We start from the raw sequence: 25,904 nt of genomic DNA, 5'->3' as shown, positions 1-25,904 counted from the left end.
TGTGGTCCTCAGCAACTTGAAGCATTCATTCATTCATTCATTCAGGCAGCATTTCCTAAGTGCCTACTTTGTGCTAGCTGCAAGCAAAATCTACAGCTTCCCGGGCCCCTCACTGAACCACAGTCTCTGGGTAGTGCTTGGAGGTTCACCTTTGGCACCTGGTGATCTTAGTGCACACTGAAGTGTGAAAACCAGTCACCTAGGGTAGAGGTTGCCCAATCCAGTCAGCTGCCCTTTTTTTGTTGTTGTTTTAAGATACTTATTTTTATTTTTTAAAGATTTTATTATTTGACAGTGAGAGATCACAAGTAGGCAGAGAGGCAGGCGGCGGCGGGGGGGCGAGGGGGAGCAGGATCCCTGCTGAGCAGAGAGCCCCATGCGGGGCTCGATCCCAGGACCCTGAGATCATGACCTGAGCCAAAGGCAGAGGCTTAACCCACTGAGCCACCCAGGCATCCCAAGATTTTTATTTTTAGGCAATCTCTACACCTAATGTGGGGCTCGAGCTTACAACCCCAAGACCAAGAGTTGCGTGTTCCACAGATTGAGCCTGTCAGGTGCCCCTCAGCTACCTCTTTTTATTTGGCCCACGAACTAAGAATTTTTATGTTTTTAAATGGTTGAGAAAAGTTGAAAAAAAGAGTAATGTTTCATGGCATTTAAGAATTATATGACATTCAATCGCTTCTCGGCCTTTTGGCTAAGATCAAGTGAAGAATTACATCACATTCAAATTTCAGTGTCCCTAAATACAGTTTTATGGATCACAGCCACGCTCTTCCATTTATGTGGTCCACGGCTGTTTTCTGGCTGTAACAGAGCTGAGAAGTTTTTGTTTGTTTGTTTGTTTGTTTGTTTTGTTTTTGTTTTTTTAGATTTTATTTATTTATTTGACAGAGACCACAAGTAGGCAGAGAGGCAGGCAGAGAGAGAGGAAGGGAAGCAGGCTCCCTGCCAAGCAGAGAGCCCGATGCAGGACTCGATTCCAGGACCCTGAGATCATGACCCGAGCCGAAGGCAGCAGCTTAACCCACTGAGCCACCCAGGCACCCCCTGAGTAGTTTTGATAGAGACCACAAAGTCTGAAATATTTACTGTCTGGCTTACAGAGAGGTTGCCCACCCCTGGCCTAGGGAAAGAAGGATAAACAGTAAGGGAGGGAAAAGCCTCTGTTTATAAAAATCATGTTTAGAAATTAATAGGAAAAATGGGTTCAAGGAAATTTTACTTTCAAAAAAGCAGAGGGAATAGTATTGTGGGTTAATTAAAAAGTAATTAGCTTGGGACGCCTGGGTGGCTCAGTTGGTTAAGCGACTGCCTTCAGCTCAGGTCATGATCCCAGCGTCCTGGGATTGAGTCCCACGTCGGGCTCCTTGCTCAGCAGGGAGCCTGCTTCTCCCTCTGCCTCTGCCTGCCTCTCTGTCTGCCTGTGCTCACTCTCTCTGACAAATAAATAAATAAAATCTTTAAAAGAAAAAAGTAATTAGCTTAATACAGCCATTTAGATATGATTTTCATAATGACGGTGAGCCTGTGCCTTCAATAAGTTGGCTAACCATATGCTTCTTTTCATAGGCTGGGTGAACTCATGGGCCTGATACTTTTCTCTTGAGAAACAAACCAGCTCAAAAGAAAAATGGCATTTGTTGCAACGCAGGGGGCCACGGTGGTTGACCAAACCACTCTGATGAAAAAATACCTTCAGTTTGTGGCAGCTCTCACGGATGTAAATACACGTGAGTTGATCCTTCTTGTCATTAAGAAATGCGTTATGGTGACTCATTCATCTCAATTCAGATGATGTACACATTGGGATGAACAGATATTCTTACCCTAAATTTCCCATTCTCTGCCTTGTGGAGAAGCAAAGTGATGTACATTACTACCTGGAGCCCCAAAGAGGCACGTGTGTGTGTGTGTGTGTGTGTGTGTGTGTGTGTGTATATCCTTGTCTGTGCATGCACACGTACGTCTGAGAGTGTGAATGTGTGTGACTGGTTGTAGGGAAACTAGTTATGTGCCTTCTGTTGGACTGTGACAGTGAAACTGATAAGATCTGATTGCTTCTCTTAAGTTGTTAAATCCATTAATTTTGTGAAGATCCTTAATGTAATTTCGATTATCTGACGACTTGTTTTGTCATTCACAGCTGATGAAACAAAGTTAAAAATGATGCAAGAAGTTAGTGAAAATTTTGAGGTATGAATTTAATGTATATTTTTTTTACTTACGAGGTAAATATTTACGTGAACTTGCCAGTCGCTTCCTTGTCGGTCTTACTAGTGAGTCAAAAATCATTCTGTTAAGGGGCGCCTGGGTGGCTCAGTGGGTTAAGCCTCTGCCTTCGGCTCAGGTCATGATCCCAGGGTCCTTGGATCGAGCCCCGCATGGGGCTCCCTGCTCGGCGGGGAGCCTGCTTCCTCCTCTCTCTCTCTCTGCCTACTGTGATCTCTTTCTGTCTGCCAAATAAATAAATAAAATCTTTAAAAAAACAATCATTCTGTTAAGGTGATTTATGTTATTTCACAACTGAAATTTGATGTGTGCATAGTGTTGTCCAGCTGCTTCATACCAGTGACTGTAAACTTCAAATGATGTTGAGGGATGTTGCTTTGGTTTTGGTGGTTAAACTTTTTTCCATCTTGAGAGGCATAAACTTTCAGGATGCCTTCAGACTTATACTGTAGATTCATTACTTTCAGGTGTGTTACTGTGGACTGAGAGCACTTGCATGACCTTGACCAGTTCCTCTCTCCGAGCCTCACGTTCCACGATTTCCCAGCGGACCGTGGGTCCTTGGGCTCTGTTCACTTTTCTTCAGTCTTCCCTTTGTTCTCTGGATGGGATGATTTCCATTATCTGCCCTCAGGTTTGCTGTTTTTGTGTCTTGTCTAGTTGGCTGAGAGGTTGTAAAGTTTCAGTTTACTTTTTATATGTTTTTGTTTTAGTTCTTGTACTTGCAGTTTTAGAATTTCCATTTGGTTCTTTCAGATTTCCCTTCTTCAAGAGATTATCATCATGTACCAACATCGTCTTGTTGTTGTTATTATTCTTGGACTGTTTTATAATGACTGCGTTAAAGTCTTTAATAAATCCAACATTTGGGCTAGATGAGGGTTAGTTTCTACTGACTATGGGTCACATTATCCTGTTTCTTGCATTGTCTAGTAGTTTTTGATAATATGGCAAATACTATATGTGAAGTATAGGGACTCTGGATTCTGTTACCTTCTCTGAAGAGTACTGATATTTTGATTGTGATAGGCAGTTCAGTTCCTAACTGATCTCCTTGAACATGTGTAGGCTTGGCTTTATGCTGTGGCATAAGAGGATCCGTGGAAAGCTAAGGTGTTCACCAGGTGTCTCTAACTTGGCAGGATTCAGCCTCCAAACTCCAGCTCCCCATGTATACTATCAGAGGTTGATTTTAGGCTTGGCTTGTTGTAGAGGTCTAGAATAGGTCTTCCTGTAGGGCATGGTCCTTCCTCAGCTGGATGTCTGGGGTGGGTTTTTTGTTTATTTGTTTGTTTTTAAAGATTTTATTTATTTGACAGAGCTCACAAGTAGGCAGAGAGGAGGAAGCAGGCTCTCCATGGAGCAGAGAGCCTGATGTGGGGCTCAATCCCAGGACCCTGGGATCATGACCCGATCCGAAGGCGGAGGCTTAACCCACTGAGCCACCCAGGCACCCCTTGTTTTCGTTCTTTTAAAAGATTTTATTTGTGGGATCGAGTCCCACATCAGGCCCCTTGTCCAGCAGGGAGCCTGCTTCTCTCTCTGCCTCTGCCTGCCATTCTGCCTGCCACTCTGCCTGCTTGTGCTCTATCACAAATAAACAAAATCTTTAAAAAAAAAAAAAAAAGATTTTATTTGATAGCTCAAGTAGGCCTTGCAGCCGGGAGAGGGAGAAGCAGACTCCCTGCTAAGCAGGGAGTCCAGTGCGGGGCTTGATCCCAGGACCTGGGATCATGACCTGAGCTGAAGGCGGCCCCTTAACTGACTGAGCCACCCAGGTGCCCCTGGATGTCTGGGGTGTTAAAGAGGTGTTAGGAATGTGTTTGCACTGTGTCCAGGCTGGAACCCCACCATCCTACAACATTGCTGGACCTCTTGTACATCTTCAGATCTCTCAGTCCCAAAGCTGTCAACTGTCTGGTAAGGTTCAGGTGGTCTTACTTCATCTTACTTAGTACGTGCAGTCCAGTCCTCAGTCAAGGTCTCAGAGAAGACCATTGCCTGTAGTTCTGTTTCTCTGGGGCTCTGCTTTGCAGATTCCGGCCACCTGGACTGCTTGGAACTCTTGTTAGCTCCTCACTTTGGCAGGGTCCGCCTGCTGAGCCCCAGTCAGGATTTCCGGAGGGATGGAGGGACGCAGGCGGAGAGCCACGTTGGCCATATAAGCTCCCCTTCTCCTGGAGATTGTGGTCTGGCCCTGCCTCTTGTTCAGCATCTGAAAACCATTCTCCGTTTTGTTTTTTGTTTTTTGTTGTCCAACTTTATGGTTAGTTGTGTGCTGTTAGTTTCATAGGCAGGAGAAAAAGTCACATTTCTTATTTTTGATGTGGGGGTAATAAAACATTTTTCAGTTAATGTGATTAAGAACAGCAGATAAAATGTTTTTAGCTTTTGGCCTGGTCATTTGAATTACAAAGGATCAAATAAATGCTAGTGGGAATGAATCAGGGCCCTACTCTGTAGCACTGGATAGTATTTCCGTTCAGTGGGAGGTTTTTTTGGTGGTTTTATTTTAAGTAGACAGTTTTTAAGGACTTGTTGCTTTGAACTGAGCTGGGGAAAAAAAATCCTGAGATATTTCAAGATTGAGCTAAAGAGCTTTCTCTTCTGCCCAAGCTGCTAACGCAAGCTGTTAAAAAATAACAACAACAACAAAAAAACACACCAAAAAACAAAAAAGCTAAAAAAAAAAAAAAAGAGGTGGGAGGGAGGACGTGATAGGCGTGCATTCTGCATTTTTGGAAGAACTGCTAAGTGAGAACCATAGCCTCAGCGGCTTTGAGAGGATGAAGTCATGGGGAGCTGGTGAACCCACAGAAAGGAGCTCTTGTTTCAGGTCTCTCTCTGCATGTGGGCCTGGGGCTGTCTGCTGTAAGTGTCCCACCCCTTTCTCTCCTGTCTGGCAGTTAGCAAGTTAATTTCTGACTTTGGTCACAGACACATTGACTAAATTCACAGAACTAAAAGGCAGTGAAGCAGTGTGTGTACCTGGGGCTTTCAAAAATTGTGACTTTGGAAATCTGTTTGATAGAAACATTGGCCTTCCATGAAATTCAGATGACTAAGCTCTTCAAAGAATTAAATACTAGAATGAACCGCAGTAGGTAATTCTAAATTACCACCACTACTGCCCCAGAAGAATATTAGAATGAGGTGAGCGAAATTAACAAAAGAAAAATCCCAACGCTTTCGGGAGTCTTAAATACATTTCACTAAGCACTTAGGAATAAATTTGTGGGCTAACTAAAGGTTCTATGGGCCATCTTTCAGGACTGGAAATAAAGGAACCTTCAGGTTAGAATTCACATGAAAAGTTCATTTGGGTCAAAAAGCTGGGGGCTGAGTTGAAATTCTGGCAGAATAACCAGGCAGCTTGCTGAATGAATCTTTTTTTATCAGAGGAACTTGAAACTGTTTTGGAACCTATGGAAGCCGCAGTTGGTATGGACTCATGTGCTGATGAACTTGATTTTTTGGTGACCGTGATAACGTTCCAGTGGGAATCTTCTTGTTCCTTAAGTCCTTGAATGTGGGTATTTTGTAAAAAGCTTTAAGCTTTGGGGGTTAAGGTTTCTGCCCCCAGTGAATTCCCAGCCTGTTTGGGGAGAGGCTGGGAGGTACCTGAGGGCTTTTGCCACCAGTGTTCGGTGTGAATGGAGCCCTGGGTTGGGTTTGGGAGCCTGGTGCTCAGGCCCACATTCTAAGATTCCCACTACTTTCTTTCTTGGCTCCTGTGGCAACACTTTTTTGGTTTTCGTCTGTTTCTTCTCTTCCTTCATAGACTCCTCTTCCAAGATTACTTTATAATGGTAGAAAACCCCACATCTCTATCTGCAGCCCAGATCCATGTCTGGAGTTTCAGACACTTGTATTTAATTAACTGCCCAGATGCCTCCCTCAAGGGCCTGTCAGGCTCGTGATGGTAACTGCCGAACCCCTTGCTCTCGCGCTCCCACCTGCGGGGCTCAGCTAGTTTACGTGCCTTTTACATCCATGCTTTCTCATAATTTTGTGCCTTTGCATAGGCTTTTTTTTTTTAAGATATTATTATTATTATTATTATTATTATTATTATTATTTTGACAGAGACCGAGATCACAAGTAGGCAGAGAGGCAGGCAGAGAGAGAGGAGGAAGCAGGCTCCCTCCTGAGCAGAGAGCCCGACGTGGGGCTCGATACCAGGACCCTGGGATCACGACCTGAGCCAAAGGCAGAGGCTTTAACCGCTGAGCCACCCAGGCACCCCTGCAAAGGCTTTTCTTAGAACCTTCTCTGCCCTTGGTTCCATCCTGCATTTAGTGTTCCCTTAGTTGCCAGTATTTCCTCCATCATAATTCTGTATTGTTCTTTTTTTTAATCTGTTTTCCCAGTACATGACTGCCTCCCCCCATCTGGGAGGGCATGAATTGTATCAACTCTCTTTTCTCTGTCTCTCTCTCTCTCTTTTTAAAAAATATTTATTTATTTTTAGAGAGCGTGCACATGGGCAAGCACGAGTTGGGGGAGGAACAAAAGGAGAGAAGAGATTCCTAAGCAGACTCCCCACTGAGCGCAGAGCCTGATGTGGGGCTCGATCTCACGATCCTGAGATCATGACCTGAGCCAAAGCCAAGAGTTAGACCCTCAACCGACTGAGCCACCTGGGTGCCTCTCTGTTTTCTTCGTCTTATCCCCACTGAGCACATGATAGAGCCTCAGTGACTGTTGAATGAGCAAGTGAGGCCTTAAAAGGGGAAAGGACTTGGCTGTTAAAGACACTCAATTTCCAACCACTTCTAAAGCCTATGGACTGACACTCAGCAAGTTTTATGACCTCTCTGAGCCTCTTTATCCGTGATATGGAGACAATACTTCACCTTGGGCTCATGAGGACTGAGTGAGAAAGAGGAAGAACAACACAGCTCAGTATTTAGCACACGGGGGCTCTGGTAATAACACCGGATGATATTAATGACCATTTACCATAGAGCATTTACTGTGTCCTAAATTAACTCACGTAATCTCCACGTCATTCCGTAAGGTGAGAAATGCTAGGACAGTCAACAGATGGGGGCATGGTCACTGCCTCTGGTTCCCACTTCCTAAGCGGGATCCAGAAACTGCTTAGGATGCATTGTACTGCACCGTCTCCAGACTGGATGTTCATTTCCAGTTCTCCTCTTAAAGTCAGTGCTGGGATTAATAGATGAGGTTAGATTACCATCGAATTGATATGGACCTGACCAATAAATTAGCTTTTCCGAGTAGAAAAATGTGCCAATTTGTTTAAGCTCTTCATTTTCCACTTGAAGATGCTAAGATCTAGAAGGCAAAAGATTTTTTGGAGGGCTCAAACTTAGGTTGTGGCAGAGGCAGTCTCTAGGACAGGTGCTAGGTTCTACCTTTTCCCCAGCATTAGTATGTGTACTTTGAACAGTAAATTTTAACATTCACTTTCTATCTTAAATTGTATTTCAGAAACAGTGATCATTTTTTACTTAAAACTGTGTTATCACCAAAGCGTCTAAAAGCATTAAAAATTACTGTTGGCTTCACTAACATGCTTTATATTTTCTTGAGATGATAATACATGAATTTGAAAGGAAGGTATGTCCACAAACTTAATGGGGTTTTCTTTTATTTTTGCAAAATTAGAATGTGACATCATCTCCTCAGTATTCCACGTTCCTGGAACATATCATCCCTCGATTTCTCACATTTCTTCAAGACGGAGAAGTTCAGTTTCTCCAGGAGAAACCAGCCCAGGTAATCTGTTCAGAAATGTCGGGGAGCGGGGATATGTCATGCTGTAAGATCACAGGCATTTATGAATTAAAACACCTGAGAAAATTTAGGGTTCCACTTTATTTATTTTATTTTATTTTTTTTAAGATTTTATTTATTATTTATGTGACAGAGATCACAAGTAGTCAGAGAGAGAGGAAGGGAAGCAGGCTCCCCACTGAGCAGAGAGCCCGATGCAGGGCTCGATCTCAGGATCCTGGGATCATGACCTGAGTCGAAGGCAGAGGCTTTAACCCACTGAGCCACCCAGGCGTCCCTAGGGTTCTGCTTTTTTTTTTTTTTTTTAAGATTTTATTTATTTATTTGACAGACAGAGACCACAAGGAGGCAGGGAGGCAGGCAGAGAGAGAGAGTAGGAAGCAGGCTCCCTGCTGAGCAGAGAGCCCCATGCGGGGCCCGATCCCAGGACTCTGGGATCATGACCCGAGCCGAAGGCAGAGGCCCTAATCCACTGAGCCACCCAGGTGCCCCAGGGTTCTGCTTTTTAAAATAAGGTTTTGTCATGTAAGGATAACTCTGTCCCCAACCATGCCTCATCAGTTAAGGTTTTAATTTAAGTCATTCACATTTGCCAGCTAGTGACGTGTGTACACTGAGTTCAAATATCCACAAAAAGAAGGAGTGATCCTCTAGTGATCCTCTCCATACCTATTGCCTGCCTCTGCTCTTCTAGTTACAGTTCTCCTGACTTCTAACCAGTTTGTTTTTTTTTTTAAAGATTTTATTTATTTATTTGACAGACAGAGATCACAAGTAGGCAGAGAGGCAGGCAGAGAGAGAGGAAGGGAAGCAGGCTCCCCGCTGAGCAGAGAGCCCGATGAGGGGCTGGATCCAGGACCCTGGGATCCTGACCTGAGCTGAAGGCAGAGGCTTTAACCCAGTGAGCCACCCAGGCACCCCTGACCAGTTTTTATCTGTATCCCCGCTGCTCTTTGCACCCCCTTCCCCACCTTGATTATTTGAAGTCTCATACCAATTTTTTCTATGAACATATATATAATATAAAAATATATATTATATGTAAATATAAATAAGTCTTTAAAAATTGCCATAATGCCAGTGAAAGTTATTGCCAAATAAAGTTATTGCCACATTTTTATGTCATACCAGTTGAAGGCCCACACCTTTGACCTGCCTTTCAGTTGTCAGCTCCATCGCCCGAATCCTGAAAGCTTAGTCGGGTTGTGTAATCAGTCACCGAGCCCAAGGGGGATCCGGATATAGGACTGTAGGAAGCAGACCCTGTTGGCGGGAGACCCCAAACCAAGTTCCGTTTGTTCCAGGCTCTTTCGCGTGAAACCCTCCAGATGTTCACGCGCTGGGGCCCTTCCTAACCAGGGAATAATGGTTAGTTGTGGAAGAGGGAAAGTTGGACTTGGTCCATTTGGTGCATAGCTGTTAGAAATCTTGAAAACAGTGGTTTGTGGTACATACCTGGGATACCATTTTAGTAATTCACAGCATTATTTTTGAAGTGGGGTCTATCTTGTAATTTGGCATTTCCCAGTGCTGGCTGCAGATAGCCGTGTACCTTACAGTGTGAAAGAATGACTTTGGGACTGTTGGGAGGATTTGATACTGACCTTCTTTTTTTTCCTTCACCAGCAACTGCGGAAGCTAGTACTTGAAATAATTCACAGAATACCAACCAATGAACATCTTCGTCCTCATACAAAAAATGTTCTGTCTGTGATGTTTCGCTTTTTAGAGGTAATCTTTGAGAATTTTTTGTTACTTAGCCGTATCTTGATTGTCAGTGGTTTTCTTATTGCGGAATCTAGTATTACACAACTATTTCCCCTTTCACTGAAGTTCTGATTCACATGAGTAAAAATTTTCTTAATGTCTGTTTTCCCCCCATTTTGCTGACCAAATTACTAAGAAGTAGTATTAATTGAAGATGGTTTGTTTTGAGTTGGCGGGGAATTGACTACATATGGTGGAAATCTTTGGAAAGGGCTGGGCTGATAAACTCAGAGTTGCAAGGCTCTTTGACTTCGTGCTACTTTAGGCACAGTAGATGCTTATAAAGAGTTTGATTCTTCTGGTGAATCCATCTGGCACCTACCTGTTACGTTAGCCTTGAAAATTGTTTTCTTGCTGTTCTTAAGCACGAGATGTTTAGAATTCTGTTGTGTTTCTGGGCCCCTTGGAAGAGTGAGCTTTGGAGGGGATAGAGATGGCTTTAGATCCGGCTCTAACTCATGTTGGCTGTATCATGTTAGCCATGTGGCTTACCTTCTCTGAGCACTAGCTTCCCGTGGGTAAGATGGGGAAGACACCCCATTCCAAGAGTGTAAAGTGTTTAGCCAGTGGTCCAATAAAAACATACTGGGTTTTTCTGACAACATTTTCAAGCAACGAAGAAGTGTCATTTGTATCACTAAGACCTTCACTCATAGCGTGACTTGCCTTAAGTGCCGTTTTTCATCTGTGGGAGTATTACTTTCCAAAGCTTACTGGTGGGATGCCCTTCATGTGGTCCACCAAAGACCTCAAAAGCTTCTTATCTGAGATAATTATGTTCTGTGTTCCACAGATTGAATCTGAGTTGGCTGATGTAGGGTGTGTATGCAGAAAAATGCTTGGAAGATAGTCTGTAATCTTTAGATTAAGATAACCTCAGAAGTATAACTCTTTTCTAAATACTTTTTTTTAAAGACGGAAAATGAAGAGAATGTTCTTATTTGTCTAAGAATAATCATTGAGCTACACAAACAGTTCAGGCCGCCCATCACACAAGAAGTAAGTGTTTAGCCGGATGGCATTTATAAAAGTGTGTCAACAGGTTTTTTTTCCTACTGTGTGGTTTATTTGCTCTCTTAGAATTGACTGGAGATGTGCTGCATTCAAGAAAAGGATACCCTAAGTTTGGGGGAAATTCTTTACAAGTTTCACAGTGACTTTTTTCTTGATAATGTTTACATGACTATTTGGCTGAATTTGTACATTTCTTTGAAATGTGGTAAACTACCAGACTGGCAGGGCTCTTTGGGTAATTCTGGTATTTACACATCTGGTGTGCTAAAAGGCTCCAGTCATTTTATGCCCTGCAGTGGTTTAAGATGTGGGTTCTGAAGTCAGAACTGGGTTGGAATCTCAGCCTTGTAATTAGTAGGTACTAACATTGTAAGTGTCGAGCCTTTTGGAGCCTTTATTGTAAAATGAGGATTCTCACAGGACATATCCTCAAAAGGTTGCTTAAAGAATTAAAAAAATTTTGGGGGGGGGGCGCCTAGGTGGCTCCGGGGGTTAAAGCCTCTGCTTTCGGCTCAGGTCATGATCCCAGGACCCTGGGATCGAGCCCTGCATCGGGCTTTCTGCTTGGCAGGGAGCCTGCTTCCCTTCCCCCTCTCTGCCTGCCTCTCTGCCTACTTGTGATCTCTGTTGGTCAAATAAATAAATAAAATCTTAGGGAAAAAAAATTTTTTTTTTGGAAACACATATAATTACAATCTGTATATCCTGGCAAACATACTCTCCCACAAAGTGCCCGTTTTTTATACTCATTCTTTATTGATTCGAGTTAGATGTGGAAGAGTTCATAGTGGGCAGCAACCATGTTCATCTAACAAGAGTGGAGAATCAGTCAAAAATCAGGTGTTCTTTAAGGAAGTCCTGCAGGAGTGAAATATAAATGTAGCAAGTGTGGGAAGACCTTTGATTCTGCGTCCTGTTCTCTCTGACACCAGAGAACTCATACCCAGTTAAATATGTGGGTATGCGATAAATAGGGAAACATGCAGATTTAGTAGAACGGAAGACTTCCCATCTGGAGTCAGGATCCTTTAGCAGACTTTTAGCGTATCAATAAACCCCCTGCTTTTCTTTTGTTTTTTTTTGGTTTTTTTTTTGTTTTTTTTTTGTTTTTTTTTTGTTTTTAAAGATTTTATTTAATTATTTGTCAGAGAGAGAGAGGGGGAGAGAGCAAGCACAGGCAGACAGAATGGCAGGCAGAGGCAGAGGGAGAAGCAGGCTCCCCGATGAGCAAGGATCCCGATGTGGGACTCGATCCCAGGATGCTGGGATCATGACCCGAGCCGAAGGCAGCTGCTCAACCAACTGAGCCACCCAGGCGTCCCAAACCCCCTGCTTTTCTAACTGCATTTTGATTTTGCCTATCCAAACGCCACTCATTGGTTGTTGGTTGAAGTTGAAGATGTATGAGAAGCCTCTTATCACCCTGAAGTATTTAAAGAATTAAATGACAAAAGTTAAAGTTCTTAAGAGTGATTGGTACCTGCGTAGTAGGCACTAAACAGGCTGTTAACCCTAATTATGATACTTTTTCTGTTGGGAACCTTAGTAACCTGTTGTAGATTATTGTGAAATTAAAACAAGATGAAGTAGAATTCTTGTCATCTGAAAAAAACTAATGTCTTTATTTTTGTTCTTTTTACTATGTATATTTTCTGTATAAATGTGATAATATTGGATGTGGCATTTTTTTGTTTCCCAAAATCCAAAAAATCATCATACAAGGTATGATCACATCATACAAGGGTGTTTTCCAATCATGAAAAGTCCTTTATAAAGGTAGTTTTTAATGGATGTGTAATAAATTGTCTTTCTTACGATGCCCTTGTGTTTGGATATTTAAGGTATTTCAGAATTTTTATTTTAGGACTGTTGGTGAGTATCTTGTTGACCGTTCAGGTTATTTCCTGGACTGTGTTTGTAAGCTGGGTTATCAAGTCCAAGGTGTAAATGCTTTAATGCTTCTGATAGATACTGTCAGGTCGATTTCTGGAAAGGTCTGAGCAGTTGATGCTTTTCCTGGTAGTACAGGAGAGTCTCCCTCTCATTGGACTCTCTCGCGCGTGGTATAGTAGTACTTTCATAAAGGCAAAAAGTGGCATTTATTTTAATTTTCATTCCTTTGCCCTTCCTGAATTAGAAACTTATTCTTTTTTTGTCTGTCTGTTCATGTCCATGGCCTGTTTGTATTTTGAGTCTGACATTTTTCCTGCCTGGTTTATTAGTTCTTATATAATAAGACTATTAACATTTTTGTTACTTACTATCAGCGTTTTCTGTTGATAAATAGCTTCCTCATATTGTCTTTTTTAAATTTTATTTTTAGATTCATCATTTTTTGGATTTTGTGAAACAGATTTACAAGGAGCTTCCAAAAGTAGTGGTATGTTTTTAATATTGTTTGACTCTGTTATTTATGTTTACTTATTACTTCCTCATTCCGAAGGGAATTAGGAATAGTTGGGTTGAAGGAATAATGGGGGAAGGCTGGATGCTGATTTTAGAATGAGGAGTGGTTGATGATGGTCAGAATGTAGCTTGATAAATCAGCCATTTAAAAGAAGAATTCTCCAGGCGCCTGGGTGGCTCAGTTGTTAAGCATCTGCCTTCGCCTCAGGTCATGATCACAGGGCTCTGGGATCGAGCCCCACATCAGCCCCACGTCAGGCTCCCTGCTTGGTGGGAGGCCTGCTTCTCCCTCTCCCCCTCCCTCTGCTTCTGTTCCCTCTCTCACTCTCTCACTGTCTCTCTGTGTCAAATAAATACATAAAATCTTTAAAAAAAAAAAAAAAAAAGGAATTCTCTTGCTTTCACAGTTTAAATATGTTATTTTTGACATAAAAGCAATAATTTTATTTTGGAAATTAAAAAAAAAATAAATAAACAAGTACAACAAAACCCAAGGCAGATCATCCGTAATTTCCTCACTTGTAAGAAACCATTGATGTTGAAGAGTGTGTGTGTGGGTTTTTGTTTTGTTTTGTTTTTTTGCCTCTATATTTTTCCTGCTTTTTAAAGTGGTTATACTCCTATTGTGACAGCTTTCTGGGGAAGGGGCGTACACTTTCAGCCTCCTTTGCAGTATCACTAGAATTCTTTCTGTATTGAAAGAAGTCGGTCTTAGTGATGTCAGCAGTGTGTGGAAGTGCGTGGTGTGTGTGAGGGCGGGCTCCTCCCTGCCTTAGTCTCACCTGGTAGTGCCACTGGGACCAGTTTGGTATGTCCTCTAAATCACTTCTGACAGCAGTCATAGTTCCTTTTTTTTTTTTTTAAAGATTTTATTTATTTATTTGAGAGAGGGAACAGAAGCAAGGGGAGTGGGAAAGGGAGAAGCAGGCTTCTCCCAGAGCAGGGAGCCTGATGGGCGCTTGATCCCAGGACTCTGGGATCATGGCGTGACCTGAGCCAAAGGCAGACGCTTAACGACTGAGCCACCCAGGCGCCCCCTGGTAGTCATAGTTCTTAGTGGCCCCTTAACTTCCTGTCCTATGCATGTACTGCAACTGTCTCCTTGGTGCAGGTTTTCCCAATTTTCAGTTCCTAACTATCACAAGTAATCACAAGTAATGGTAATCATTCTGCGTAAATCTGTTCATATGTCAGAGTTTTTTTTTTTTTTTTTTTAAGATTTTATTTATTTATTTGACAGAGAACACAAGTAGGCAGAGAAGCAGGCAGAGAGAGAGGGGGAAGCAGGCTTCCCGCCGAGCAGAGAGCCCGATGTGGGGCTCGATCCCAGGACCCTGGGACCATGACCTGAGCTGAAGGCAGAGGCTTTAACCCACTGAGCCACCCAGGCACCCTATGTCAGAGTTTTTTTTTTGTTTTGTTTTGTTTTTTAAAGATTTTTTATTTATTTGACAGAGAGATCACAAGTAGGCAGAGAGGTAGGCAGATAGAAATGGGGAAGCAGGCTCCCCGCTGAGCAGAGAACCCAACATGGGGCTCGATCCCAGGACCCTGAGATCATGACCTGAGCTGAAGGCAAAGGCTTAACCCTCTGAGCCACCCAGGCGTCCCTCAGAGTTTTTATTCTAAAGATTTTTTTTCTCCCCAAAGATAGATTTATTTATTTATTTATTTATTTATTTATTTGATAGAGAGAGAGGGAGAACAAGCAGGGGGGTGGGAGAGGGAGAAGCACGCTCCCCACTGAGCAGAGAGCCCAATGCAGGGCTCCATCTCTGGACCCTGGGATCACGACCAGAGCCGAAGGCAGATGCTCAACGACGAACCACCCAGGCACCGCCTAAAGATTTTTTTTTTAAGCTTTAAAAACAATTTGTAAAAATTATCAAAGTAAAATGGATCCCTTTTGGTATTTTGAGGATTTTAACCTCGGAATATATAAAGCTTAATTAAGACTTAAGGGGCACCAGGGTGGCTCTTTTAGTTAAGCATCTGCCTTCAGCTCAGGTCATGATCCCAGGGTCTCAGGATTGAGCCCCACGTCAGGCTCCCTGCTCTGCAGGCCTACTTCTCCCTCTCCCTCTGCCTGCTGCTCCCCCTGCTGTGTGCACGTGTGCTCACTCTCTGTCAAATAAATAAAATCTAAAAAAAACAAAAACAGCTTGAGTTCTGGTTACCAATTTCTGTCACCCATCACTTCAGTCAGAGAAGCTGCTTTTTTTAAGAAATGGTCTTACTTCTGTGAAGCCCAGATTGCACTGAGAACTAAGGATGGTGAGAAGGCCTTGGCTTTTAAAAATGTTCTCTGTCCTTTGCTTCGGTCCCTGCCTTTGAACTCGGTGGAGGAGACTGTTTACAAGGTGGATTCAGTGGGGACTAGCTCCTAAGTTCCTACCACCAGAGAGATGGGCTGCCTTCTCCCCTGCCTGCTGAGGTAGTAATGTAATATGTCACACATTTCAACTTCTACCAGCTAGGAAAAAAGGTAGAAAATACTTTGGGCAGGTTTTTTCCCTCCACTGTTGGAGGTAGAGAATGTTGTCACTGTTGTGTTATCTTTGTCCATAGAGAGGACCCCAGGTCGTATGGAATCAGTGTGACAAGAGATGTGGACGACATTAGGTTTCTTCCACCACAGGTCAGGTGTGTTTTGCTGAGGAATATTGTGTCTGACTTTAGGAAGAATGATTTGTGCTCTCTTTATGCAGAACCGCTACTTCGAGAATCCTCAGGTGATCCCCGAGAACACAGTCCCTCCCCCGGAAATGGTTGGTATGATCACAACAATTGCTGTGAAAGTCAATCCAGAACGAGAGGACAGTGAGACGAGAACAGTAAGTTTTTTTCAGATGTTTTGTTTTGTTTTTATCCATGTCTTCCTGTACTAGGTAGAGAAGAAGTATGAGATACTGACTTTTTATGCATATCTTTAGTGTATTTTGGGGGTTTCTTCTCCAAGTACCAGAGGCATTTAAGATAACACATGTGTGCATCACTGACTGTGCAGCCTTGAGGTGCTGAATGGGACTGCTGCTCACCTTGGATGCAGAAATTAAATGGTAAAACTATAGTGGAAATCCAGAATCACTTGTTGGAAAGACAGCTGCCCGGGCGGAGAGGCCTCCCCTCCATCCTTAGCTTTGACATTAACAAGGTCTCTTTAAGCTACACAGAAATTTCTAGGTCAGTACCTCAGAGCGTGGGCTCCGGGGGGCAGAAGCTTGGGGACAATGTTCCAGCCCCACCACTCGGGCTTTCTAACTGCAGCAAAGCACATAATTTTTGTTCTGGCCTTAGTTTTCCCTCTCATCATCTGAAAAACCTTTCTTGTAGACTTTTGAAGAGAATGCTGGTATTGTCTGCAGGTAATAGGTCAGATTTGAACTATCTGGCACGCAGATAGCCTGTCTAGAGCAACTGTGTTTCCAGGGTTGAATTAAGAATTTCATCCGTATTTGTTTTACCGCAGTCATTTTGCAGAACGTTTCAGTTTGGGCTGGAATAAACAGGAATCTACATTTTGAATGAAGCCTTCATTCCTTTTCTCCTCCTGACTCAGAAACTTGTCTTCAGTTTCAGTCTTTGTGTTTCTTTTCTGGCTTGTCTGCTCCTATCCGTTGTCCTTTGGTATTCGAGTCTCACATTTTCCTTACCTGCCCTGGGAGTTCTTATATATTTAGACCATTCAATTTTTTCTCATATTTATCATAAACATTCTTTCTTTATAAATGTTTTTAAGTAAAACTGGGCAAATTTGTACTTTTTTTTTTTTTAAAGATTTTATTTATTTATTTGACAGACAGAGATCACAAGTAGGCAGAGAAGCAGGCAGAGAGAGAGGAGGAAGCAGGCTCCCCGCTGAGTGGAGAGCCCCATGCGGGGCTCGATCCCATGACCCTAGAATCATGACCTGAGCTGAAAGCAGAGGCTTTAACCCACTGAGCCACCCAGGCGCCCCGCAAATTTGTACTTTTTGCTGTTCTTTTGAGTTGGTTAATAGATACTAATTTAAAATCTCCTCAAGTGATTTGAATGTCGAAGTTTTGACAAATTTTCCTGATATCTTAACTGTGGGGGATGGCGTTGGAAAATATGAAAACCCTTATATTATTAAATGATAGTTCTTCGTGCTTTGTTTTTAAAATGTTTGGGCTCTTTGACCACAGATATGTACAAAGCTGTGGCAATACTTTCTCTTTATTTCACGGGGGCGATGCTTAGTGGTGGGCCGCGTTACGTGCCATGGTGATAACTGCTGGCTTCTCTCTTCCAGCATTCCATCATTCCAAGAGGATCTCTTTCTCTGAAAGTGTTGGCAGAATTGCCCATTATTGTTGTTTTGATGTATCAGGTATGCGTGTTGCTCACTAGTGTCTTGGGTTTGGGGCTTCTTGTATTTCGACAAAGTTCACATCCAGTTTTCTGTGCTAAATGGAAGATGTGTGGGGTGTACATGTGCTAACTAATGTAACAAATCGTGGAGGTTTTTTTGCTGGGCCAACTTCTTTTGCCATAGCAGAGTGTAAGAGCATGAAAATCTGGTATGTTTGCTTTTAGCTCTACAAACTGAACATCCACAATGTTGTTGCTGAATTTGTGCCCTTGATCATGAATACCATTGCAATTCAGGTATCTGCACAAGCCAGGTGAGATTTCTTCGGACAGAGACATGGCCGACCGCCACAGTTCTAGAATTCCAAGTAAAAATACCCTTGCTGTCATCTTCTGTAAGACGTAAATATTTTGAGTGATAAAATCTTGGTAAAAGGATAAGCACTTCGGCCTTCGTGAACTTGTAGTTCCGTAACTATGTGAGTAGTTATTATCAGTTCCTTATTTCGAAAAGATGAGCTAGTACCTCAGGTTTGGGGGGCTTGTGAGTTTAGAACTATCGTTAGGGGTTACTGTGCTCACTCCCAGCTGCAGGATACGTGAGACTTCCCATCTTCAAGCCCCATTCCTGCTGTGCCTTTCAGCACGAGTGCTACAAGGTTCTCTACCCCCTTTCCCCGTCACCCGTCGCCCTTCGTCACTGACCGTGTGAACCGTGCATATCCATCTTTGAAGCCCCACTGAAGCTTTTTCCTCCAACTTAGAGCATTCTCTTAAGACCTTTCTCACTCACTCCACTGACCAGCCCCTCTGGCTCTGAGTCCTTGGAGGACAAGATCTGAGGGTGAATCAGCCGTAACACTCTGCGTGGCCCTGACCGGGTCTTTCACGCAATAGGCAGTCCCCTGGTAGCATCTCCGGCCGCATGGGTCTGTCTGGCGTGGGCTCTGTGGGACGCCCGTCACGGCTGCTCTGCAGTGGCTTGGAGACCTGCTTGCTAACTGCCTTTATACCCTTTGTGTTATTGGGACCTGCACACAAATGTAGAGTATTTACAGTTGGTGCTGTGTTCCGGTCTATGTAGAAATCACACTTTTAGGGCTTAGTAATTACTGTAGGCTTTGATTAATACTGACATCACCTAAAGAACTAAGAGCTAACATTGTAAATTCTTTTCACTTCTCATCCAGGCAACATAAGCTTTACAACAAGGAGTTGTATGCTGACTTTATTGCTGCTCAGATTAAAACATTGTCATTTTTAGCTTATATCATCAGGATTTATCAGGTAAGTTCATTGACAAAATTTTAAGTCAAGTTTATGGAGATATAATGTACATCCAGTAAAATTCACCTTTTATAGGTGTTCAGTTCTACGAATTGGCCGATGCATATAGTTAGTAACCACCAACACACCGAAATCGAGTGCATTTCAAAATTCCTTTTATACATTTACAGTCCCATTTTCTCCCCAGTCCCTGGCAAACACGGACTTGTTTTTTGGCACTTAGTTTTTGCCTTTTCCAGAATGTCAGACAAATGAATCCCAGAGCTGATAGTGCATGTAACCTTGGGAGTGTGAATTCTTTCACTTAGCAGTAACGCTGAGAGTCAGTCTTCATGCTTTATGTTTATTGGTGGTTAGCTGTCTTCGTCTGCTTAGGCTCCCTCACACAATACCATAGACTGGATGCCTCAAACAACAAAAATTTATTTTCTCGCCGTTCTGGAAGTTAGGAAGGCCAAGATGGTGGTTCTAGCAGGGTTTGGTTTCTGGCAGGGACTCTCCTGCACTGCAGGTGGCCGCCTTCTGGCTGTGTCCTCGCATGGGGAGGGGGAATGAGAGGGCGAGATGGCGGCTTCTCTTCTAAGGCCACAGTCCCATTGGATTAAGGCCCTATACGTAGGACCTCATTTAACCTTTAACTTCCTGAAGACTCTGGTTTCCAGGTACAGTCACAATGGGGGTGAGAGCATCAACGTGAATTTGGGGGGCAGGGGACACAACTGTGTGCAGTACTACCCCATATGGGTGCTCTGTGCTGTGTTTATCCATTCACCAGGTGCTGAACATTTTTGTTTGTTTCTAATTTTTCTTTTAAGGAGCTTTATCAGGATATAATTCACATATCAACTGTACTCTTAGTTTATTCATAGCTTTGTACAACTGTTACCACCGTCCAGCTTTAGAACTATGTCTTCACCCTAAAAAGAATCCCCATCCTGATCACTGGCAACATTCCTGTTCCTACTGTCCCCAGCCCCTGGCAACCACTGCTGTCCTCTCTGTCAGTAGATAAGCCATTGCATTTCTGGCCTTTGTTAATAGGTCCGTTATAAGTAAACCCTGGCACACAGGCTTTCATGTGGGCCGACTTCTGTTGTTGGAAGTCGTGTGTTAAAGCAAGTTTTAAGGAGAGATTAGAGTTTTAAAAAATGGCCTCGTTCATAAGCCAGGTTAGAGGAGTTTGGGATGCTCTTTTGAGGAATCTGAAGGGTGATTCTGTTTCTGTGTTTCCCCACTCATAGTTGTATTCTGTCCAGATTTCAGTCCAGAGAAAAACTTGGAAGAAAGAAGTGACACCTTATTTCTCATTTGTGTAAGGTTCTGGTGTAGTTATGTATAACAATGGAATTATATTACAGTTATTTTTTTAAGGAAGAAACTTTATCTTCAGGAAAATAAAAACACATTACCAAATTGTTTAGGGTAAAAACTATCTTTTAAGACATTTGTGGGCACCTGGGTAGTTCAGTGGGTTGAGCCTCTGTCTTCGGCTCAGGTCTTGGTCCCAGGGTCCTGGGATTGAGCCCTGCATCGGGCTCTCTGCTTGGTGGGGAGTCTGCTTCTCCCTCTCTCTCTGCCTGCCTCTCTGCCTCCTTGTGATCTCTGTCAAATAAATAAATAAAATCTTTTAAAAAAATAAAACATTTGTAACTCTAGGGGCGTCTGGGTGGCTCAGTGGGTTAAGCCTCTGCCTTCGGCTCAGGTCATGGTCTCGGGGTCCTGGGATTGAGCCCCACATTGGGTTACCTGCTCTGCAGGGAGCCTGCTTCCCCCTCTCTCTCTCTGCCTGCCTCTCTGCCTACTTGTGATATCTCTCTCTCTCTCTCTCTCTCTCTCTCTCTGTCAAATAAATATATAAATAAATCTTTAAAAAAATTCGTAACTCTTTTTTTGTCCCTTTTTTTTTAAAAAAGATTTTATTTATTTATTTGACAGAGATCACAAGTAGGCAGAGATGCAGGCAGAGAGAGAGAGAGGAGGAAGCAGGCTCCCTGCTGAGCAGAGAGCCCGATGCGGGACTCGATCCCAGGACCCTGAGATCATGACCTGAGCCGAAGGCAGAGGCTTTAACCCACTGAGCCACCCAGGTGCCCTTTTGTCCCTTTTTTAAGGGCATTTGTCTAGATAATGGTAATAAGAGTTTGGAACGTTTGGCTTTAAAAATCTGAATTAGGTACGCTGTACATTTTAGTTAGCTTGCGCTATCATGGTGAATTGCCTTCTTTACACTCCTCAAAAGGAAACTGGTGAGAGCTTGTTTTGAGTTGAGGAAAGGTGTTTCTGGTGTCATTCGCAACTACATTAATGGGAGGACTGAGTAGATTATGTTCTATGAAAATTTTCAGTATTCTCCCTCCTTCCCACCAATAATGAAGTGATTCATGTTTATTGTTAAAAGCTGGGAAAATGCAGAAAAGTCCAAAGAATTCCATAATCCCATTGTGTAAAAGGAACTACTACTTAACATTGCTGTATATCCTTCTACCGTGGCAGGGAGCGCACACACTATGAAAACTTTCTGGATGATACTTACTAGGATGATTACTCTATGAGGGTCCTTCGAACCACACTTAAGTCTTATTGAAATTTTTTGAAGTTTATAAAATTGGGGTTTGTCGTATCCACCCCCCCCCATCTGTCTCAGTGTAACTGTTGTTTTCCTCTGGTTTGTACAGGAGTTGGTAACCAAGTACTCCCAGCAGATGGTGAAAGGAATGTTACAGTTACTTTCAAATTGCCCTGCAGAGACTGCACACCTCAGAAAGGAGCTTCTGATCGCTGCAAAGCATATCCTCACCACGGAGCTAAGAAACCGTATGTCCACCATATCTTGCAATGCTTGCGTGGGCCTGTCTGCCTGTGGGACTGCAGACATCCCATTGTTGGGCGGAGTCTTGAGTTTGCTGGGGTGTTTCAGGCTCCGTGTGTGCTTTCTGTGCTGCTGTCTTGGGTTTGCTCTTTCCCCTTCATTCTTGGCCTCATTGCCTCTGCACTCTTAGTCTGCCTCTCTCCTTTGCCTGCTGCGTCCAGGGTTCTCCCTGTATCTTCCCAACCATCTCATAATTCATGTGATGATTTCCTTATCATAGTGCATGTCCTTAGCATCTCGTGGTACTTCCCTGCCTTTTGGCTGCATATCTTTTGAAACTGCAAGGGGCTGTTTCCTTATTAACTCACAGCTAACAGTCTTTAAAAGGTGAGAAGAAAAGAGTGTTTTCTTTCTCCATAGTGTGAAAATAGTGGATGGGTCCTCTTTTTATGCACAAGATTATTATTTGCTTTTTGCTAATCTGACAATTATACTTCTTTAAAGTCAGTTATTGATATATATAATTCAAAAATATTTTTGTATTTGCTATCTCCAAATCGTTATGTCAGAGTTACATCTTAATTGTTTTGAGGTGGTAATCCTTTTCCCCCCAGTAAGGATTCAATATTCAATGTTTTATTTGCGTGGCTTGTAAATTGGAGTGTATGTAAAACAAAGATTGGGCTTTCTTACATAGTTCTTTAACGTGAAAGAAAAGGAATAGTTCGAATGCTAACTCATAAAGCTCAGATATTTCTATGCTGTTAAAATACAGATTATAGTGATATTGTATATGGATATAATAAGTGGAACATAGACATTATTTTTTTTTTTAAGATTTTACTTATTTATTTGTCAGAGAGGGAGAGGGAGCGAGGGAGCACAGGCAGACAGAATGGCAGGCAGAGGCAGAGGGAGAAGCAGGCTCCCTGCCAAGCAAGGAGCCCAATGTGGGACTCGTTCCCAGGACGCTGGGATCATGACCTGAGCCGAAGGCAGCTGCTTAACCAACTGAGCCACCCAGGCGTCCTGAACATAGACATTTTTAAAACCCCTTTAAAAAAAAATGTAACACAGCAGAGTGCACAAAAGAAACGTATGATTTTGCCAAAAATTACAGAACAAATGCGGGTGCACATCCCCCAGGGTAAGAAATCCAGCGTTCCCGGCACGCGGACACCCCACGTGCCTCCAGGGCTGAGGGCCGTTGGAGTTGCTCCAGCCCTGGCTCCCTTGGCTGTGTGTGGCTTTTCTACATGTTTGTCTCTGAACAGTATCAACATGGGAGAATTTTTAGTGGAATAGTTTAAAATCTAATCACTGCGATTCTCAGATTAACTGTAGGCATTCCTGCTGTTCAAGTCACGAGGCTCTGGGAGGTTCTGCTGGGGAGCTGGGTAGCAGGAGGTTTCTACTTGTGAAATGTGGACAGATTAAAAAAACCTTTCCTGTGCTTATCAGATAATCGTGTTCCATCACCCACGGCCTGGCCCCGTAAGCCACACAGCTCTGTTTCAGTCTTCAAGCTGTTCCACAAAGATCAGTGTGTTTCCACCATGCTGCTCTCAGGGTTTGATCACGCCAGGATTGTTGAATTCAGCTTTTAGAGTCCCCCTCCCCCTCTTAAGCCTTTTCTACTGATTGGTTTGATTTTTTTTTTTTTTTAAGATTTTATTTATTTATTTGACAGAGAGAGAGAGAGATCACAAGCAGGCAGAGAGGCAGGCAGAGAGAGAGAGGAGGAAGCAGGCTCCCTGCCGAGCAGAGAGCCCGACGTGGGGCTCGATCCCAGGTCCTTGGGATCATGACCCGAGCCGAAGGCAGAGGCTTTAACCCACTGAGCCACTCAGGCGCCCCGATTTTTTTTTTTTTTAATAAAAGATTTTATTTATTTGACAGAGAAGAAGAGACAGCCAGAGAGGAAACACAGGCAGGGGGAGTCAGAGAGGGAGAAGCAGGCTCTCCAGTGAGCAGGGAGCCTGACGCAGGGTTCGATCGATCGCAGGATCCTGGGATCATGACCTGAGCCCACGCAGACGCCTAACAACTGAGCCACCTGGGCGCCTCTGACTTTTTGTTTCTTTTTATGAGGATACTCTAGGATACTTTGTTTTGAAGGCCATAGTAGTTCTTGGACTAAGTGGGTGACATCATCTCAAGTCTCAAAAAAGGTTTTTATTTAAAGAAACACTTAGAGAATCATCTTAAATATTAGTATTATATATCATGATATTATAAAATACCAAAAGAAATGTGTTAATGGAGCTAAAACTTTAATATTCACTAGCTGTACTTTCTTTTGGCATCCAAAACCATACCAAATGGTAACCCATTCACACTAGTACTAAAAAGCAGTGGTTTGAGAAAACCTAGCTGTTCAACAGTGTAACCCATTTTTCTGGGATTCTGATTCTAGGTCACGGAGGGAATCTGGGAACTAGTGCCGCACAGCTTAATTTCTTATCACTTCCTCCTTGCACGCTTGGCTGGTCCCTAGCCAGCCCACCAGCAGGTGGTGCCTGAGTCCTTGTCATCTTTCCTTCTGTGCCTCCTTGCTCTGGGCTACCCACTGGGGACATCCCAAGCATGTTCCCTTCTCTGACTTTAGAGGGATCACTGATTGCTTCTTGCATTTGGCACTTCTCCCTGTGCTGCCTCGCTTTGGGAATTACCTGGAGATGTGCATTTCTTCTCTCCAGTGCCCACACTTCTTTTGACCCATAATAGCTATTAGCTGGTGGAGGAGGTACTGTATTCAATTGATTGAAGCTGGCCACGATGTCAGGCTTGTTCCAGAATCGGAACATCCTTTGAATATTTGTGGCCAGAGTTCCCTGGGGGAGTGTGGAGGAGAGGCCTAAAAAATGCAGGTTGCTGTCCTGTCTGCACATCCTTAGAGTTGGGATTTGTCCCTGAGTGAAGACCAGCTGTTTCTTCTCCTCTGAGATCTACAGGCTTGGTGGGGGGTGGGGGCGGGGAGGTGTGGCCAGGAGGTTTGGTGATGATTCCGTCCGCAGGATTAGACAGAACCCCCGTGAGTTCCTTGTTCACATCACCGAGGAGTGGGGACTCCTGACCTGGACCCCATGTCTAGAAGAACCCTGTAAAATTTTTAGATTTTTGTAATTTATTTAGAGAAATACCCTTACTGCTCCATAAAGAGTAACTATAAAACATTTAAGAAGGAGGACTTCGGGGCAGTGAATCAAGGGGCATTTAGAAGATGCTACCCCTCTTCTCCAGACAGGCCTGGGTGGATGATGGCAGTTTTTTGTTGTTGTTGTTTGTTTGTTCTTTTCAAATAAGACTTTGTTGTTTTTGTTTTTTGTTTGTTTTTTAATTTTTATGTGATCTCTGCACCCAGCGTGGGACTCCAACTCAAAACCCCAAGACCAAGAGTCACATGCTCTTCCACCTGAGCCAGCCAGGTGCCCTGCTGGTGACAGGTTTTAAGGATGGTGGGACGGGCCTCCAGCGAAGTACTAGGAGCAGGTTCTCTGCCAAGGAATAGGAAGCTCACTTTTTCTTATTCATTCTTTGATACTGAATGTGATCCCATCTGCACCTTTGCCAGCAGATGGCTTGTATGGCCCGGCAGAGCCAATGTCTCGGACTGAAATACAGCATGTGTGTTTTTTTCCTCCCCACGCATTCCCAAATCTAGATTGCCAATTGCCTGTAGGCTCCTGTGTTGTTGGTGTAACTGGTGACGTGTGCAATGGATATTTGTGTTCTAGAGTTCATTCCTTGCATGGACAAGCTGTTCGACGAATCCATACTCATTGGATCAGGATATACTGCTCGAGAGACTCTCAGGTATGGTATTAAACGTACATATCTATTGACAAAATGCAGGGGAGGGGCAGTGAGCTGTGGCACTTGATGTTACGAGTATTTTAACAGATGGAGGCTTGACTCTCCCTTTGGATTTAGAATTGCAGGAAATTTGAAATGCCTTAGGTTGGTTTTTGTGCCTTGGCTTAGAGGGAGAAGTCAGAATAAGTATCTTGATTTAAATTGTAGGTAAAACTATATCCAACTTGTGTTAGTTTTTCTGTTGTTTTGGTTTTTTGTTTTGCTTTTTTGTTTTTTATGTAACAAGTGTGTTTCTTTATTATAAAAGAATATTTAATAACTCAAGAAGCAAGAAGGAAAGGAAACCTTTCAGTTCTGCACAAGGAATTCAAGTAACATGGATAATATTTTGGTGTATTTCCTTCTAGCTTTGTTTTTTATGCATTTTATAGAATAAATGTAGCTGTGATCACATTTATTGTTTCTAAAGGAGAAA

General features: G+C 43.2%; 1 protein-coding gene across 1 annotated transcript in view; it reads left to right on the top strand.

Annotated features, from left to right (window-relative positions):
* The window catches only part of LOC111146202 (transformation/transcription domain associated protein), a 115,179-nt gene that overhangs the window by 1,461 nt on the left and 87,814 nt on the right, over positions 1-25,904 (top strand). The window contains exons 2-13 of the mRNA XM_022501639.1: positions 1,576-1,736; positions 2,150-2,199; positions 7,870-7,980; positions 9,625-9,729; positions 10,681-10,764; positions 13,103-13,159; positions 15,894-16,019; positions 17,459-17,536; positions 17,743-17,831; positions 18,708-18,804; positions 21,480-21,618; positions 25,351-25,429. Of these exons, the coding sequence (XP_022357347.1) occupies positions 1,637-1,736; positions 2,150-2,199; positions 7,870-7,980; positions 9,625-9,729; positions 10,681-10,764; positions 13,103-13,159; positions 15,894-16,019; positions 17,459-17,536; positions 17,743-17,831; positions 18,708-18,804; positions 21,480-21,618; positions 25,351-25,429 (1,115 nt within the window). The 5' untranslated portion in view covers positions 1,576-1,636. The remainder of the gene's footprint in view (positions 1-1,575; positions 1,737-2,149; positions 2,200-7,869; positions 7,981-9,624; positions 9,730-10,680; positions 10,765-13,102; positions 13,160-15,893; positions 16,020-17,458; positions 17,537-17,742; positions 17,832-18,707; positions 18,805-21,479; positions 21,619-25,350; positions 25,430-25,904) is intronic.

Source organism: Enhydra lutris, unplaced genomic scaffold (genome assembly GCF_002288905.1).
Source record: "Enhydra lutris kenyoni isolate GAN:26980312 unplaced genomic scaffold, ASM228890v2 scaffoldscaffold13, whole genome shotgun sequence".
NCBI classification, from domain to species: Eukaryota; Metazoa; Chordata; class Mammalia; order Carnivora; family Mustelidae; genus Enhydra; species Enhydra lutris.
The sequence above is the reverse complement of the archived record's forward strand: the minus strand, read 5'-3'. Positions and strand labels throughout refer to the sequence as shown.